Source organism: Bactrocera dorsalis, chromosome 2 (genome assembly GCF_023373825.1).
Source record: "Bactrocera dorsalis isolate Fly_Bdor chromosome 2, ASM2337382v1, whole genome shotgun sequence".
Taxonomy (NCBI): Eukaryota; Metazoa; Arthropoda; class Insecta; order Diptera; family Tephritidae; genus Bactrocera; species Bactrocera dorsalis.
This window is the reverse complement of record NC_064304.1, coordinates 23,677,112-23,695,797: the sequence shown is the minus strand read 5'-3', so window position 1 is coordinate 23,695,797 and position 18,686 is coordinate 23,677,112. Positions and strand designations below refer to the sequence as shown.

The window sequence follows — 18,686 nt, the reverse complement described above, 5'->3', positions numbered from 1 at the left end:
TACTTCAATTAAAAATTAGGTTTCTAGAAATACATTAACCTCAACGAATTTAGTTTAGGTTAGCTCTTAGGTTAGGTTAGGGTTAATACTTTCCTACTTAGTGCTGATTTTAATAAATTAATTTCCTTAGAAAATGTGAATCCGGTCAACCAAATCTCAACAATGATCGTATCAGGTGAGCTGTTCAATGAAAATTGTGTTTAATTTTAAGAAAATTTAAATTTTTGTATAACAATTTCATAACAAATAAAATGTATAGCATTAAATATAGTGTATGAAGATGTAGGAATAATAATTTTAAGTGCAAACCAATATTGATTGTGTTAGTGTATTTTAGAGATATTAGGTTTCTTGCTTAAAATTACTGTTCTTCAGATTGAAATAATTATGTTCCAGAATAAGGTTGCCGCAAATAATTAATTGTTCACTTTATTGAGGGCTCTAAATATATTCACTGATGAAGAGTGATCCCGTCTCCGGTGGTTATTGCTCCTAATTTTTTTAAAAACAACTTCCAGAAAAATAGTTATGTACCATTCAGAATATACTGTCCTGCGTTGTTCTAGTGGTACAGTTGCGAAAGGTCCAGTTTTTTCAAAGAAAAAGTAGGCAACCAGTTGCTTGGGAAATGATTCAAGCGCGAACCAGTTTTGTTGGATATCGAAACACTCGACTGCTGCTTACTTTTGTGTTCATAAATATAAATCCACGATTCACCACCTGCACGATATCATAGACGCGTTTTTTAACATTTCTCTAGATCAGTCGACACGACCCTTTTTTAGGGCGATTGCCAAATTGTATGAGATCCCACGTAAACAATTTCTTTTAACAATTAAATGTTCATACTGATTGTATGCTAATCTCAAGCATGTCTGCAGTTGTCTCAATCTCACGATAAGTCACATGACGAGCTTGCATTATCAGTTTGCGCACAGCATAAATATCATAGTTTACAGAACAGCAACTGATTTCGGGCGACTTCAACGAAATTCGTTTTGGACTCATCTACGCTTTCGATTGAATTCACAATACCATCCATAAAACCTTGTCCTTGACGCAGTTTCATCGATTAAAATTGACTCAAGTTCATCGTTGCACTGGTGCTGAGTTTATCCATATCGAAAGTTTTAAAAAATACGGGCGAAAATGTTCGCGATCTAGTTCAATTTTTCTGCTGGGATGAATATATGAAGTTACAGTAAACAACGCAAATAGCGCTCGTATGTCAAAACGGTCTGAGCATCTATGATATCAAAAATATCAAACTCTACGAAAAAGTTATGAGTTTCCAAATAGAAATTTTAGGGTGTCCAAAATTCAAAATTTAAAGTGCAACCCACAGTTTACTGTAATTTAATCCTATGACTTCTCTAGTACACTTTACGTTAGTGTAAAGATAAACAAATAAATCGGATTAAATTTCAATCGTTGCCCAAGATAGGACCAGAACAGACATAGAAGTTTTATTTTACGTGAAAATTAACGAATATCTTGCTATTTATTATATGACTGGAGCTTATTTACTATATTCGTACAGAGGCTACTAAACCTACATATCTTAATTATCGTGGCATAGAAAGCATAGTGTTAGTAGCTTACAACTTACGAGTAGTGCGCGCTTAGATGTCGTTAGGTGAGGGACTTTAAGTTCCATTGTTTTCTTGTTTTAAAAACACCTTTAACTTAATAAGTCGTTAAGCAAAGTTATGCCTCTTGTCTACTCGTATATGTAGTTCAATGTTATTTGTTATTTTCTACCTAATTTGATTTCAATAAAATTCCACACATTACCTTCTTCACAGATTGTATTTCCAAAGTTCGAATGTGACTGATAATACGAGTGGCCGAAATGGATCTATACGCTCTGCCAGCACAATATCGTCAAGAGAATGTGAACGGAATAGCGGCTTAGTAAGGTAAATAGTATAAACAAAACTATAAGAAAGACCATCTAGAAAAGTTGGAGTAGGAAGCACTTTCTCTTTTTTCGAAACTAAAATTTCGAAACTAAAAATGTACTTCTGAAAACCCGCCATGAGTGCATTGGTCCAATATATAAATCTCAGACGAACTCTTCGCTTCGTAAGCAAACAGTTACCAAACACACACTTCCTGACATATGGAGATCAAACTTCGCACGAACCGAAAAAAAAGATGCACCAATCCAACCAAAACTTTTATTTTGATTCGGTTGGCTCACGAAGCTTAAATTTACACGAATTTAATGATATCCTGTTATTTTTGTTGTTATAACGGGTACATAATCCTCATTAGGATGGTAAGGATTAGATCGACGTCATCCAACAATAGGCCCAGGAAATGTGCTGTCGAACCAAAGGGAGAAGGATGCCATATGAGTAGGGTTAGTAGGGCATGCAAAAAGGTGGTTAGGACTCATTGCACGCTGGCCATTTATTTGATATGTCAGGATCTATTCTGGATAAGTAGGAGCTTAAACTGTTACAATATCCAGAACGAAGTAGCGCAAGGGTCACTCTCGTTTCTCGCGAGAACTCGAGCTTTTCGTCTACAATGGGTTTTGGTTTGACTCCAAGTACGCCATTCATTGAGAGGGAGTCGGTGAAGGTGTTAATGGCTCCACTTTGAAAGGCGATCAGTGCATGTCTGAAGTTCGTTGCATCCGAAGTCTGGTCGGCGTATTGTTTTCTGTTGTCGACGTTGTTGAGGAACTTTATGCTTCTAGAAGGCGGTTCCGCTCCAAGCAGGTGGGTAGGGACGATTTCTGCGAAAGCACTCCAGGAAAACCCGCTTGAAGAGGAATTCATTATACCGTTTAACTGGGAGCATACGGGCCTCAATAAACAGTTGTTCGATGGGAGACTTCAAGAGGCATCTTGTGGTAGTCCGAAGTGCCGTGTGCGGTCATATTTGTAGCTTCCTTTTTTGCATTTCACTGCATTCAGGCTACTAATTCCTACAACAGATGGTTCTACGTTACCGGAGTTGGCCTGGATTTTATCCGGCCAAGGGCCCAATTTTGGAGATCTAACCCCGTCTAGATCGGTAAGTTTTAGTATTGTATCCTCTAACTACTCGTTAGTTAACATTTTAGATCTGATCAGAAACTAGGAATCTTGGCTCAAAGTCAACAACTTCTAACAACGACTTAAAACGACTTTTTGTCCCTGACAATTTGGCACATTTTTCTTTCATTCTTGCGGTTTTTTTGCTCATAAACTTTACCAAAGTGTGCAGAAATGTCCCTTTACACCTCTAACCAAACTCCAACTTTTTACAGAATGATGTCCAGCATGAGTATGGGCGACTTCATCTCACCGACAGGCTCTAATCTCAGCCCACTAGAGAATTCAGCGTTGCGTGTTTCACACGAGCACACCGATTCCGGACTCGGTGCGGATCAAGACTACGCCTATTCCTCCGAACGGTGAGTACTCCAACAACTTATATTTATGTTCACACAAGTAAAAAAATGTCGATATACGCATCCGCCTAAGTCTCATTTGTTGTGCTCCTGCCAATGCTTTGCATATATTGTTGTTGTTTTTCTTCAAATGTAGATCTAGCGATAGTACACGGTATGGAACCAATAAATCTTCGGGCGCCTCGAGCGGCAGTCATCGCAAGTCCATTGGCGGCGGTGGAGGAGGCGGAGGCGGCGGCGGTGGCACATCCACTTACAACAGCTTAATGCAACAAACTGTGAGTAATCAGCAAATGCAACACCAACAACAACAACAGGCTACGCCACGCCAAACTTCATGCTTTGCACAACGCCAACCACAACAACAAAAACAGCCATCACAAACGAAACCCATTTACAATAACCCCAACTCCAACCATCAAATGGGTAAATCGTTGGCGCCCATACACACCTCATCATCCAACTCCCACGGTCCCACGTCCCTTGCTTCCGCCCATCATACGGCCACTAACCTTACTAACGCTAATGAGAAATGCGCCTCAAAAGCCGCACACTCAAGCGCAAACAACAGTAACAACAACAACAACAACAGCAGTGGTAGCAACAACAGCGGTGTTGGCAATCGTCTACTGAACTACACCACATTCGAGAATAATCAATACAAATTCAGTTTGAATAATGTTTTTGGCAAATCGACTGGTGCGTCAGCCGGCAACGGTCATAACGGCAGTAGTGGTAACGGTAGTAGCGGTAATATTACAGGTGTTCTTAATGGTGGTGGTTGTGGTGCTATTGATAATGCTTATGGTTGTGGTAGTAATTTAAGTTCTAGCACCAATCGCATGGATAGCTTTGTGGAATGGCCGAATACGCCGGCAGCGCCCTACTACTATCAAGGACCGTCGTCGGTCGCCGGTTTGCACATCAAGAAGCGCGACGCCAAATCGGATATCGGTGTGCCGACAAGACGACTCTCCGGACAGGCCATCACCAAAACGCAGCTACTCACCGGTCAGATGCCCGCATCGAGCTACTATCATACACCGGCACCCGTACACACCGCTGGCATGGGTGGCTTCGATGCGCGTCTCCATCCCGCCAAGTCCGATCTCTTTCTCTCCTACATACATCACGGCGCCGGCGGCGGCACTGCCGAGTACGAGCGTCCCTACATCTACAACTACAAAATGCCGCAAATGCCCGATTTTCTACGTGGCACTGGGCAAGCGCAGCCACAGTCGCAGCAGCAGCAGCAGCAACAACATGCGTCGCCGGAGTTGCATCCACAAATGTCAGCTTATCACATTTCGGGCGCTCAAACCGCCGATCCGCCACCACCGCAGCAAGCGCTTTACAAGTCTGCATTCGGCGGCAGCAGTGGTGCGGGCGGTGTGGAGAGCGCTATGCTTTATGGTGGCGCCACACCTGCCACCGATGTGCTCTACTACCAGTTCGACAACGGTAAGCCGCCCATTGTGCAACAACCGAAATCTTTGCTGCACAAGACCGCAAACAATGCCGCCGGCGGTGGTGGCGTTGCCGGCGGTGGTGTTGTCGGTCCATTGGTATTCCTGCAGCATGCCACATCGTCAGCAGCATCAGCATCAGTACAGCAGCCGCAAACTGTAAGTAAAGTTACCCGTAAATGAGGCTCATCAGCACGCAAAATCCTATTGGAAGTTGAAAGCGGCTTTTGCATGCAGCATGTGGCATGCGGCTTTATGTATATGTGGCATGACCGGCACGTTGCACGTAGTTTTATGTGTGTTCTTAAATACCGATTTTGGTTTGTGTTGTGTGTTTTATGTTTTTTTCTTGTTGTTTCCGGTTATTTCTTTGCGTCGCACCTTTTGTTTGATTGTTTGCCTGTTTTGCCGTGGAACACCCCCGCGGATACACCTAAAATGAAGTCATTACCATAATGTGTGTTGCCAGTGCCAATTACTGCGCATTCAAGTCAGCACTCGTGTGTGTTTATGTGTGTGAGCGCGTGTGTGGGGGTGTTCCTGGGCGCATTTCTTTGTTTGCTTGCAACCATTGCGTTTTTGTCTTCTTAACATTTTGTTGCTTGTTGCCTTGTTGTGTTATCCGATTTGTTCAGTTAATTTTTATATTATTTTATCAGTTCCTAATTCTTAACATAATTGTATTATGTTATCTATTCTATATGTATATTTAAGCTCTTTTTACAAGTAGAATATTATATACAAATATACTACTATATATGTACGTACATATGTACATATATACTACAATGAGCAAAAAATAGAAAGACTTTGTTTAAAATTTAAAAATTCTTCATTATTTCTTCAAAATCTATGTCATGCCCCTTAAAATAACCCCCTTGGCCACAATACACTTGAGTCATCGTTTTCTCCAATTCTGGAAACAGTTGTTGAATACAATTTCCTAGCCTTTTATGGGCGTGGTGGCTTACGTTTAAAGTCTTCAATTGACTCTAAGCCGTTTCCCCGGAGCGATTGTTTGAGTTTGCTGAATAGCCAGAAGTTGCATAGAGCTAAATCATGCCAATACGGCGAATCAATCCAGTATGCGACGGGGCATTATCGTGGTGCAAACACCAAGAGATTTCGGGCCATAATTGCGTCCTCTTTTTACGAAAAGCTTCGCTAAAACGACATTCCATGATACCAAGTCAGGCGAATACTGTGGTTGCGGCTTGCAGAACCGCCCACCCAATTTACGACGGTTATCAAGTCCGATATTGCTGCAATTTCACATTCCATAGTCCATTTATCAAATCAAACGACCGAGGCGCCCAATACACTGGTCCATTTCGTGAGATAACGCGTTCACCAAACTTGGTTTTCAATAAATCGATTCTGGCATTCGCTGTGTGGATTGTGGCACCGTCCTGTTGGAATCACGTATTGTCCAAGTCCATATCATCCAATTCGGGCCAAAATTATGCAGTATTCATTGAGTGGTAGCGATTCGCATACACAGTTACGTTTCGACAATTAAGAGGGCTTACTATTTTTAGCTCATAGTAGTAAGGAAAATAGTATATGAAGAATCTTAAGAGCCTGCAAATACGAGGTATGACAATTAAGTAATAAGACAGATTCCATAAAAACAGTATATTTGAAAATTGTAGAATAATAACCTGCCATCCCCCTCAAATTAGTCCCCTTGGGCAGCTATACAGAGATCCCAGCACGTTTTCCATGCTTCGTAACATTTCTGGAACGCTTCGACTGGGATGTCCGCGAGTACCCTCGTCACGGCCGCCTGGATGTCCGTAATCGACTCAAAATGGGTTCCTTTGACCACCGGTTTTTTTTTAGGAAACAAAAAAAGTCACAGGGTGACATGTCGGGCGAATAAAGCGGCTATTGCAACACGGCGATCCCTTTAGAGGCCAAATACTGGGACACGCTGAGGGCGGTGTGGCACGGCGCGTTGTCGTGATGAAGGATCCGGTTACGAGTGATGTCTGGCGCACTCTGTTGACTCGTTTTCGCAATCTTTCGAGTAGACCTGATTCACAGTTTTCCCCGGTGGAACGAGTTCATTGTGGTCGATTCCACGGCTATCAAAAAAGGTAATAATCATCGTTTTCACCTTCGACTTCCTCATTCGAGCTTTTTTCGGGCGGAGGGCGCGCGGAGACAACCAGCATGCAATGGAGACAATGGAGAAGATAGGGATGCCGGAAAAAGAGAAAGGGAATTTCAAGCTCACAGGTTTACCACAAGCGCGGCAATAAAAACAGTCTTATTACTTAATTGTCAAACCTCGTATTTTCAAAAAAAACTTATGATATATTTTTGAACATCTTAAATTATATATGTATATCATAATTTTATGCACGTATGTATGAATATAAAATGATTGATTTAGAAATTTGAAATCTCCGAGAACTGAAGTAGCACTGGAGATATACGACTACAACGACATCTATTGACAAAATACGAAAAGACTTTTTCGACTACCAATATATATTCGTTTTACGCGATACATAATTCAGTCAATTGTTACAATTTTAGTAAAGTTCAAAAATAATAATCAAAATAATTTATTACAATAGAAAATTTTAAGAAACCATTTTTATCTTATTGTTTCTTTTTATCTTGTTTATTGACGTCACCATTACTAATCGCACTAATGCTTCATTTGCTCAATTTAAGCGCTACACATTTATCTTGATGCTTACATCTAGACACATAACAGTTTTATAAACGGTACTTGTTTACGAAAATTTCCGAAATATTGCACCAGACTACACATATCGTTTTATCAGCACCAGTAAAAATCCATATTTTCTTTAATGTGCGTCATAAAAAAATATGTCCTGCTGTCCTTATCGCACAACCATAAAAGATAGCACTGCGAAAACAATAAAAACAACAGTCTTCTATGATCACTCAAAGTTCAATAAGTCCTTTAATATGGTATTTATTATTTACCAATTTTATTAATCCGACATTTTATTGCCTACAACAAAACATTTGTGCACAAACATCAAAACAACCAAAACAACACAAATGAAAGCGAAAATGATAAGCACACTTTTGGGCTGCAGCCATAAACAGTCAAGATGATTTGGCATGTTTTCCCACAGCGTGACATCCGCAAATATATACTTGTATTATGTATGTATATATGGCTAACCGGCAGCAGTTTAGCACGCACACATGTAAACACGCCTAAAAATAGCAATCGTGCACACCCTCTCTCACACACGCCCACATAAACCTAACGGGACTCATGTGCACGTATGAGTGGTGGATATATGTGTCTCTGCGTTTGTTGCCGCCATTAAACCAGCAAATTTATTGACTTCCGCCCGAAGTGAGGACGATTTTTGTTTGTCATAATTTTTGATTTGCCTCCACTCGGCCGGAGTCCGCATTTGCGCTTACAATTTGCTGCTGGCGTCCGCTGCCTGCCACTTCAGTCAGCTGCTTCTCGCAGATTTGTGTTTCCAATGGCACTTTTACTAGCTACTTTTGCTGTCGATTACAATTTGCTTTGCCGCATACCGGGCCAGCCGCCTCTGGCGTATGATGTACCCAACCTAACGAAAAACATTTCGCACAATTTATTTTTATTGGAGAATTATGCCAAAGACTTTCCTGCCGTCATGCCAAGATTAGTGGGATGTATGTATATAGATGGGTAGAAGCTTGCCCTCAAGGAAATTAATATTACTTAATAGAGGTTCGAAAAATTTAGGAGCTATCCACACACTGTTTTAAATGTTTGAAATGAAAGTCTTGTGTACGCGCATTATTTATAGCATACATTTCGGCGTAAGTGGTAAAAACTAAACTTTTTTCATTTCTCTTTTCATCGCTTTGCAAAAATCGTTAGAACAGTGTGGATAGATAAAGATAGAAATGTTTAAGGGTTGTTGGTTACTAATATTTTTTTTAACCAGTCAGGGTTGTGAGTCGAGCACAGAACTGGTATAAACTATACAGACAAACATAACAAAATTGATATTGGAAAGAAGGGTGTTCTTGAAAGGTACATAAACTCTTAGTATTTTTATTAACCAGTCAGAATAGTGAATCGAACAAACAACTGGTATAAACTATTTGGACTGGCATAATAAAGAAGATATAGACAAGAAGGGTGTCCTTGAAATGTTGAAGGGACGTTAGGTCTTAGTAATTTTTTAACTAGTCGGATTAATGAATCGAACAATAACTGGTATAAATTATGTAGATATTTTTAACATACGAGGTGTGTTCAAAAAGTATCGCGAATCGTAACTGACAGTTTTCTTCGATAGTAGGGGCGTGGTGCATCATGAGTTCTTGCCACAGGGAAGAACGGTCAATAAGGAATATTACCTGCCAGATATGCGCATTTTGCGCGAAGAACAAAAATTGGCTTTTGCACCACGATAACGCCCCTGCTCACACATCGTTGCTTGTGCGCGACTTTTTGGCCAAAAACAACACACTAATGATGCCGCAGGCACCGTATTCCCCAGATCTGGCCCCCTGTGACTTTTTCTTGTTCCCTAAACTGAAGAGGCCCATAAAAGGACGACGTTACGCTTCTCTTGACGAGATAAAGACGGCATCGAAGGAGGAGCTGAAGAAGATAAAAAAAAAATGATTTTTTAAAGTGCTTCGAAGATTGGAAAAACCGTTGGCACAAGTGTATAAGGAATCCCCATGAGATGATTACTTTGAAGGGGACAAAATAGATATTCGTGAATAAATAAATAATTTTTGAAAAAAACACAAAATTCGCGATACTTTTTGAACACACCTCGTAGTAGATATTTAAATAATTTAAATAGTTTAATTTTTTTAATATTCGAGTTAAAAAATTGTCAGTGTTTAATTGTAAAAAGGTTAATTTCTTCTCCTTAACAAAGAACTGAAAGAAAATTGGTCAAATTCAAAAAAATAAAAAATAAAAAAAAAATAAAAAAAAAATGTTTTCGGAAAAATTTCCTTGGTCGCAAAACTTGCCATAATAGGACGAAATTTTTATATATGATATATATAATTTACCCATTTTTAGTTACTTCGTAAGTGAGATTATCCAGACTTCGATATGCATAGCCAAATAAAATGTTGCCTACATTTTGGAGCAAACATGTAAAAAATAGGACGTTTATATAGATTATTTATTGCCTACATTTAGGAGCAAAAATGTGAAAAATAGAACGTCTGAAAAAAGTATTCGTACAACATTAAATTTTTATTACCTTTGTACGGGTTATAACAAAATAAAACTAGAAATTTAAAAATCTAACTTGGAGTACAGCCAATAACCTACTCTTTGAGAAATTTTCTTCAAGAGACTTGCTTTCTTATATAGAGCAGCTATATTTGAAATATATAGAGAAATGAAAAAAACTTAAAAGAAAAATAAATTCAAGAGTGAATACTAAGACGCAAGCTTGTTTTTCTTCTCCAAACATAACCTGGTTATCGGTGTCAGTGAAATAAGATTATTAGTTCTATGGCACTCTTGGCAGCCCAAGAAGCACTAATGCAAAAGCTGTCTATTGATTTTCAGTGTAATAAATACCTTAAAAAACAAAAACTAAATCGAAAAAAATCTCAAAATTATAGCTGAATATTTAAGCCAAAATCTAAAGCCGTTCTACTGCAATCACGCCAGCTAGCGCTAAAAAGTATGCTTTCAAATTTCATGTTATATACAGTACTATGTAAATACATATATATATCGCCATAAATATATGTATATCTATGTAGTCTTTCCAACAATGTCTCGCAGACGCTTTTTCGCTAGCAGCGTACTCAACCGTTATGTTTGTTTTGGCTTCTCTCAGCTAATATTGTTTTATTGCGAGCGCAGCAAATAAAAAACGGAAATTGTTTTTAGGCGTAGATGACCATAGAATTTGCGATTAAGCACCACTACATAAGCACAGCTATGCCACAATAACAAATACGCGCACATGGCGTATGCTAGGAATTGAAATGCGAGCGAGATGTGTCGGCAGCCACTTTGGCTTTGGCCAATAATTAAGATGTGCTTCTAATTTTCGGCAACTTGAGAAAGTTTCGTATGCCCACCCACCCACGCAGCAGCACACTCGGCTGCAGGACAAACTTTCAGCAATTTGTTTGTGTGCGTCTGTCTGTCTGTCTGACGGTTTGTCGACTTGTCAGCGTATTCGACTTGGAATTCTGCTGAGAATTGTAATTTTGCAAATCAAGGCAATTCTTGATGACTTTCGAGTTTTCGAAGTATTTTGAGCTGTGAGCGAATGAAATTCATTTGGGGCCAGATTAGCTCCATCTAATAACTGACAAAATCACTTTTAATTGTTATTTACTTGCATAGAAATTGCCTATTTGTAATATTTGCTTCATCCTAAGGGAAATCGATTAGAAATTAACGTTGTTGCCGTAAAATATTTCGGCTGCTTGAATATTTATATAAGGAAGCATCGTACTTTCGTTGCTATTGCTGTTTTGGTTGTGCCTGTGACGCAATTGGCCTGTGATCAGTTTTGGCAATTAAAAGTAATTCTGAATTCTGAACTAAAATGTAACTAGCTGTATAAGAATTTATGGCAGTAAAACTTTCGTTAAACAAAAGAAAGAGTGCCACGCAAACCGCCAATGAAATTTGTGAAGTTTACGGAGACGATCATGATGTATCAGTTCGTGTAGCACAACAATGGTTCGCTCGCTTACGTTCTGGAATATTCGATGTGAAAGAAAAAAGTCGATGAAATTATGGAAAAGATTTCCCAGGCCCATCACATAAGCAGCCATGACATCGCTAATGAAACTTAACATGCATCATCAAACAGTTTTGAACCATTTAAAAAAGGCTAGCTACAAAAAGAAGCTCGATGTTTGAGTACCACATGAATTGTCTGTGAAAAATTTAATGAACCGAATTAATATCTGCGATTCTTTGCTGAAACGAAATGAAATCAAACCATTTCTGAAGCGACTGGCAACAGGAGACGAAAAGTGGGTAAAATGAGACAATAATATGCGAAAACGATCATGATGTAACCGTGGTGAAGCTCAACATATAATCGCAAAGCAGGATTGACGCCTCGAAAGGTTATGCTAAGTGTTTGTTGGGATTGGAAAGGAATAATCCACTATGAGCTTATCCTGCCTGGTCGAACAATTGATTTTATATTTCACTATCAACGATTGATGAGGCTGAAGCAAGCAATCGAAAAAAACGGCCAGAACTGATCAACAGAAAGGGCTTCGTCTTCCATCAGGACAACGCTAGACCACACACATCTTTGATGACTCGGCAAAAACTGGGAAAGCTTGGCTGGGAAGCTTTGATACATCTACCGTACAGTCCTGATCTTACACCATCGGACCACCATTTGTTTCGGTCAATGCAGAACTTCCTTAATGGAGTAAAGTTGGCTACAAGAGAAGCCTGTGAAAATTATTTGTCGCAGTTTTTCGCCGAGAAAACAGAAAAACTTAACACTGATGGCTCTAGCGGAAAAGTGACAAAAAGTGGTCGACCAAAATAGAATAAATTTGGTTCATTCAAGTTCATTATAAATATAAAAAAAGAAGTAAAAATTTGATTGGAAATACGAAAAGACTTTTTCGACTACCCAATATACCATATTTACTTTGTAATAACTGATTTTTTCGTTGCTTAACATATAGCTTACTTATTTTGATACACATATTGCTACATCGCGTGATCAAAAGTCATTTAATCAATAACATGTGATTTGACATCAAGTGACAAAACATCACACGATGTACGATGTAAAAAGAACAAATTATGAAAAAATTTTATAGAGTAAAAATTATGTGAAGTACTGGAATATAATCACACAACATTATTATCTCAAAGCAACAGTCTTCATGGCAGATAATGCGCAAATAACGTCGATTTACCGTTAATTGGATGACGATAAGAAATCTCTCAGTCTACACAAGTGCAGATATAGACATAAATAAAGGCATGCTTATAATTACCAGCGCGCACAAGCACACATACAAGTTTGCTTTTGAATGGAAGCTCAACCTTTTGTGCAAATACCATATGTCTGTGTGTGTGTGAAAATATATACAATATAAGCGTATAAAAATATAAGATGGCTACAATTTGGTGCATGTTTGGGCAACCGAAAATAAATTAAAGTTAATTAAATTCTTGCTTCATTGTGTGAGTGAGTGCCGAAAAGTTTGACTGCAATGCCAGGCAAATACAAACATACAAAGTTACTTATTAACATATTTACGCACAGATAGTGTAATGTATACTAAACAAACAGTAAACTCACACAAGCAAATACAACACAACCTCTTGCCACGAATTATGATGCATGGCTCTTTACATAAAAGCAAAGTGTGTCTGTGCCTGTGTGTGTGTGTGTATGTTTAGGACGTGTTGCCCAAATAGCAGCAACACAAAAGGCGTCAAGCAGACATCAACGGCACAAAGTGGAAATCTCAAATTTGATTTGAATGCTGCGGTGGCAAGCGCAAACACATAGACACATACATACATACATATATATATACGGGTAAGGGCGCTCACACTGACGCGCTTGCTTGTAGGTAAATGTATGAGTGTTGTGTGATTATAAGTGCTTTACGTCAAGTAAGTGAGCTAAATAATCAAACTTATCCATGTACTCAGTCAACTTAAGCGCACAAAATGCACACGCATATATACACATGTACATACATGTATGCATGTTATGTTTACGGCAGCCTTTCAACAGGCAGTGGCAATCGCTCACACTCATTTCTATAGTAACAAGAAAAACTGTTATTTCCGGCTATACCGCAGCTAAAATACCCTTATCAGATGCAATTCTTACAGCTCAAAAGGGTATAATTAGATATTTTTCCTGATTTTGATCGCGCAGTTTGTATGGCAGCTATATGCTATAGTAGTCCGATCCATACGAAATGTGCAGAGATTGCTTTGGCAAATAATCGGAGCCAAATTTCATGAAGACACATTATCAAATAAAAAAGTTTTCCATACAAGGACGTTATTTGGATCGATCAGTTTGTATGGCAGCTATTTGCAAAAATAGTGCGATCTGAACAATATTCGCGGAGATTTTGGAATTGTCTTTGACCATAACGTATGCCAAATTTCGTGAAGATATCTCGTCAAAAAGAAAAGTTTTCCATACAAGAACCTTATTTTGATCGCGCAGTTTGCATGGCAGCTATACCCAATAGCGGTCCAATAACGGTGATTGCAACAAATGTGCAGCGGTTTTGAGTGAAAATGGTCTATGCAAAATTTCAGATTGATAACTCAAAAAATGCGCTACTACATACATGGTCAGCTTAATGCAGCCTGTTCAGGGTATGAAAATTGTGTGAGCGTGTGTCTAAGAGCGGCTTTGTTCGCTTTTAACATACGCAAATTTCCGCATTTGCAGTCTAGTGCTCCTGTTGCGCTCACCGCCGAGTAATTTGACGGCTATGCAACATGTAGCAAATTAACTGCAGCCTCCGGTCATGCCATACTTGCCACATTTTCGGCTTACAACCAAATGTGCGAGAGTGTGTGCGAGAGTACTCAGCAATTTGTAGACTTTTCAATGCAAATATTTATTTACATATATGCATACATACATGCATATGCGTGTATTTGTTGTTGTTTATAGAAAAGCATTATTGTATAGTATGTAAATATGTATGTACTCACTTAAATGAGTACTACTAATAATGATATGATGCTTGCACACACATATACACATTTTCATACATGTGTGTGTATATGTGTGTATTTGCATTTACATATATATGTGTGTATTTGTGTAGGTATGTTTTGAAAGCATTTTATAAATTACGCAGCGAGCGCTATTTCAACGCTTTTAGACACATTGCATTGGAAAATAAACGAGACTTAATGGAATTTCGTAAAAGCTTTTACAATGCACGCAACTTATCCACCTTTTGTGTAACGGTAATGAAATTGCAACATCAGCAAATAACAAAACTTTTTCCTTTTGACTCCGTTAACGCGTAAATTAAATGTAATTTTATACTAAAATACGAAATTTCAATTGAAGAATTGAAATGGAAGCAAGGCCAGTCAGTAAATTGTACGAGAGTGGTTTGATAAGTCAGCCAAACATTAATGAAAGTTACTTTTTGGCGAAACAGAGCCTTTGCGCCAAAATGCTACCACACATGGTTATGTTGGCGAACTGCAGTGTTTCCATTCTGTTGAAAGAAATTAATTTTCGAATAGCTTTAGTGGTTACACAGGCCTAGAATTTTCATAAAATCAAATTTTTTCACTAAAAACTGGTTTTAGAAAAAACGTTTTTTATATTCGAAGTGTCAATATTACATTCCTCTCTAAGTCAAATGTTTCGTGTTCGGAACTCTTAAAAAAGTTCAAACGAAATTTTTCTCAATTTTTTTTCTCTGTACCTGAGGAGATATAAAGCTTCTCATTGACAAGAAATTTTTCAAAATATTTTTCGCACAAATTTTTTCAAAGGCAAATTTATTTTAATTTTTAGTGCATAAGAAAAGAAAAGTTCATTTTCTTAATATTTCCGAAACATGCTTGCTAAAATTTTCATAAAATATTGGAACGTATTTTTGAGCTTTTTGAAAAATCATTAAAATTTGGATTTTGTTCCAGAGTTGAGTAGGAAACTTTTTTTCTGTAACCATCTGAACAGCCACCATTTTCTTTAAATCTCAAGAAATAAAAAATATATAAAAAATACCCTAAAAACAATTTTCACTATTTTTCCCAAGAAAAAATCTTGAATAGATGTGTTTGGAGGCTCTAAAGGTTTAGTTTTTGGCTAATGTCTCGTACCCTAGCTAATAGCAAAGTTCAGCAATAAAAATAACTTGACATTCCTATCAAAAATATATTCGTGATAAGCTTCTTGGCCAGGAAACCCACAATTGCCTCGTCAAGGAATATGTAAATTCTCTGAGAATTCACACAGTGTTATCTCAAGTTGCTACCCATTACCATTGATTTTCAATTGAATTTCAAAAGGATTAACATATGAACTCTAGTAGCAGTGCTAATAGGTCACTGCCTAATTGGCATACCAATGGGAATGCCATACAACAATTATTGAAGAAGCTGTTAAGAGGTAGAAAACGAAGAGCTTATATTGCAGCAGGGCTTTGTATAGGAAAATAATCGCAACTATGAGTGGAGGGTTTCTTGAATTTCGGAATTTGTACATATACTTACAACTTTTTGTATTGATGAACTTAACAGAATGAAAATATTTTAGTCATCAGATATCCAACCACCGGTCTAAGTTGTGAAGAACTGCTTACTTTCAAATTAATTGGTAGTCGAAAAAGTCTTTTCGTATTTCTACATTTCAAAAATTTTATTCGTGGTTTGCATAACATTCTTCCCTTTTTTATAAAAAAAATTGCAAAACATAGCAAATATCTTCTTTATTTTCACTCATTTTCGAAAAGCTGTAACTTTTTTTCGACTTCGCCGAAAATATTTTTTTAGGGTAAATAAAGCTCAAACCTTTCCAACACTATATGGTATACGCAATTTTATTGGTAGCACTGGAGATATACGAGTACATACTCGTATAGAGACTGCAAAGACATCTATTGACAAAATACGAAACGACTTTTTCGACTACCCAATATTTCGCCTACCATAAACAAGTTAGAGTATGGGAAGCATGAAAAGCATTTTTTAATAAGCGAAATGATATATAAAAATGATTTTAGCTTATTTCAAATCATGAACTTTAGCTTACAAAAAGAGCAATTGAAAACTGTTCAAACTTTTCCACAAAAATATCCCATGCGATATCATTGATTATGTACTAATTGGTGAAGACATTCAAAGTCAAGTCATTTTTTTATAAACGATTACTCTAAACTAGCTTCAAAAACCATTGGTGGGGAAATTACACTATCAACACAGAATATATTCCTTTATTTACATTAATATTAACGTTTTTAACTTAATTTTACAGAAATCCATGCGATAGAATATAACTTTACATCATATGATATATTGTGACATGACATTGGCAGCACATACAAAAAAACTGCTAAATTTTTTCAATAATTACAATTATAATTGTATTAAATCAGTAAATAATATTAACTCCTTTCCTTCTCATGAATAAATATATTCTATGATATGTCTTCAGTAGTATCTGATGTAGCTTCTTCTTAAAATAAAAACTGCTTCATATTTCACATGAAATCGTACATTTTACATATATATGTATTTCTTATAAACTGATTATCAAGCCGACAACTATATGTCTCACTTGTTTTGACTAAGCTTTTTGTTAAGCATACGTGAATAAAACTCATTTTATATAGATCATGTGATTTAATATCATTGTCACATGATGTCGTGATTTAATATCATATGACAAGATATCACATGATGCCGAAATGTCATAAAAGATCAAATATTAAAACAAAAATGTAATTTAAGTAAAAAAATTTGCAAATATCTGCAATATACATATACTTGTATGCCTGATACATTTTATATTTGAATTTGCTTTCTCAGTAGTCACCACTTCATAACTAAAGCGATTCATGATAATGCCAAATGTTGTGATATTGTATTTCTTACATTTATTTCACTCGTTTCTATGCACAATTTTGCCATCACATGATATCACATGATCTCGAATTATGATATAAAAATTAAAATTTTAATTTAAAAAAATTATTGCAAATCGCTGTAAATTATATGTCTGGTCTTATTTGAATTTGCTTCAGTAGTAATCACCACCTGGTCATGCCATAGGCTATGATATGATATTTTATTGCAAGCAAATGAGGTAAAGTTGAGAAGGTGTGTGTGCAAATGACTTCGAAATGTTAATTTTTTCTAGTCTTAGAACCCAAAGTTATCTTACATACGATTTACAAAAAAATATATATATTTAGAAAAAATATAAAAATTAAAAAAAATTAGTATAACAATTAAATAATGTCTTAAAACCCACAAAAATTATGCAATATTTATTACTTGAATTTTTTTTTTTATTTTTTAACTTGAAGTCGCCCCTAAATTGCCGGCAATATAATTATTTATTCACAAAGCGATATTACTTGCTTTCCCCTCACTTCATTTTGATTTTGCGTCAACCCAGAGCATTCATGTAATAACTGTGCATCACTGCCGCCCATTATTCTGCGCACACACTTAATTTAAATATATGTTCGACGAAATTATTCATCACAACATGAATATAAAGCAGAATATTTGGCACAGCGTGTTACCAAATGCAAAAGCCATAGATGAAATATAAAACAAAATATAAAAAAAAAAATTAAAAAAAAAAACAGAAAAAGAAAATGAAGAAAAAATAGCAGTGCAAATATGAGTATAAAAATGAAAATATTTGAAATGCTTATATGTACATATGTATGTGCGTGTGTGCTGCAACTAGACAAGAATCTGCCCCAAAAACGCTCGCGGCAAAGTTTCCCAACACACTTTGCTTTGGCGTTTTTTGTGCCTGCGTTGCTTTGTAATACAACTGCAACAAGAACAACAGCAGCATCAGTCATAATAACAACAACAACTGCAACTCAAACCTTCATTCCTGCCACAGGGCGGCCGCAAAGCAGCAACACGCACTCAACACTCAAACATTTTGGCACTTTGGCGCACAAAGTGAACGCTCGCAGACTGGCTTTTGCGCCACAAAAGCGCCTTCTAACTAACAAACGGGTGTGGGGGGTAAGGGTAAAATAGCAAAAGCCAAAAATATGAGTAATTTATTGCAACAAATGAAAATATTCTGGAATTTCGGCAAATGTTGTCTGTCTATACAACGCGCCTGGGGTGGAGCGAG

At 37.2% G+C, this 18,686-nt stretch overlaps 1 protein-coding gene across 8 annotated transcripts in view; it reads left to right on the top strand.

Annotated features, from left to right (window-relative positions):
• The window catches only part of LOC105231102 (band 4.1-like protein 4), a 224,591-nt gene that overhangs the window by 169,947 nt on the left and 35,958 nt on the right, over window positions 1-18,686 (top strand). For 6 of the 8 annotated variants that reach the window (XM_049450541.1, XM_049450538.1, XM_049450537.1 and 3 more), the window contains 4 exons: window positions 131-175; window positions 1,806-1,919; window positions 3,263-3,409; window positions 3,543-5,031. In XM_049450541.1, the coding sequence (XP_049306498.1) occupies window positions 131-175; window positions 1,806-1,919; window positions 3,263-3,409; window positions 3,543-5,031 (1,795 nt within the window). The remainder of the gene's footprint in view (window positions 1-130; window positions 176-1,805; window positions 1,920-3,262; window positions 3,410-3,542; window positions 5,032-18,686) is intronic. The other 2 variants (XM_049450540.1, XM_049450543.1) reach the window with 2 other exon arrangements.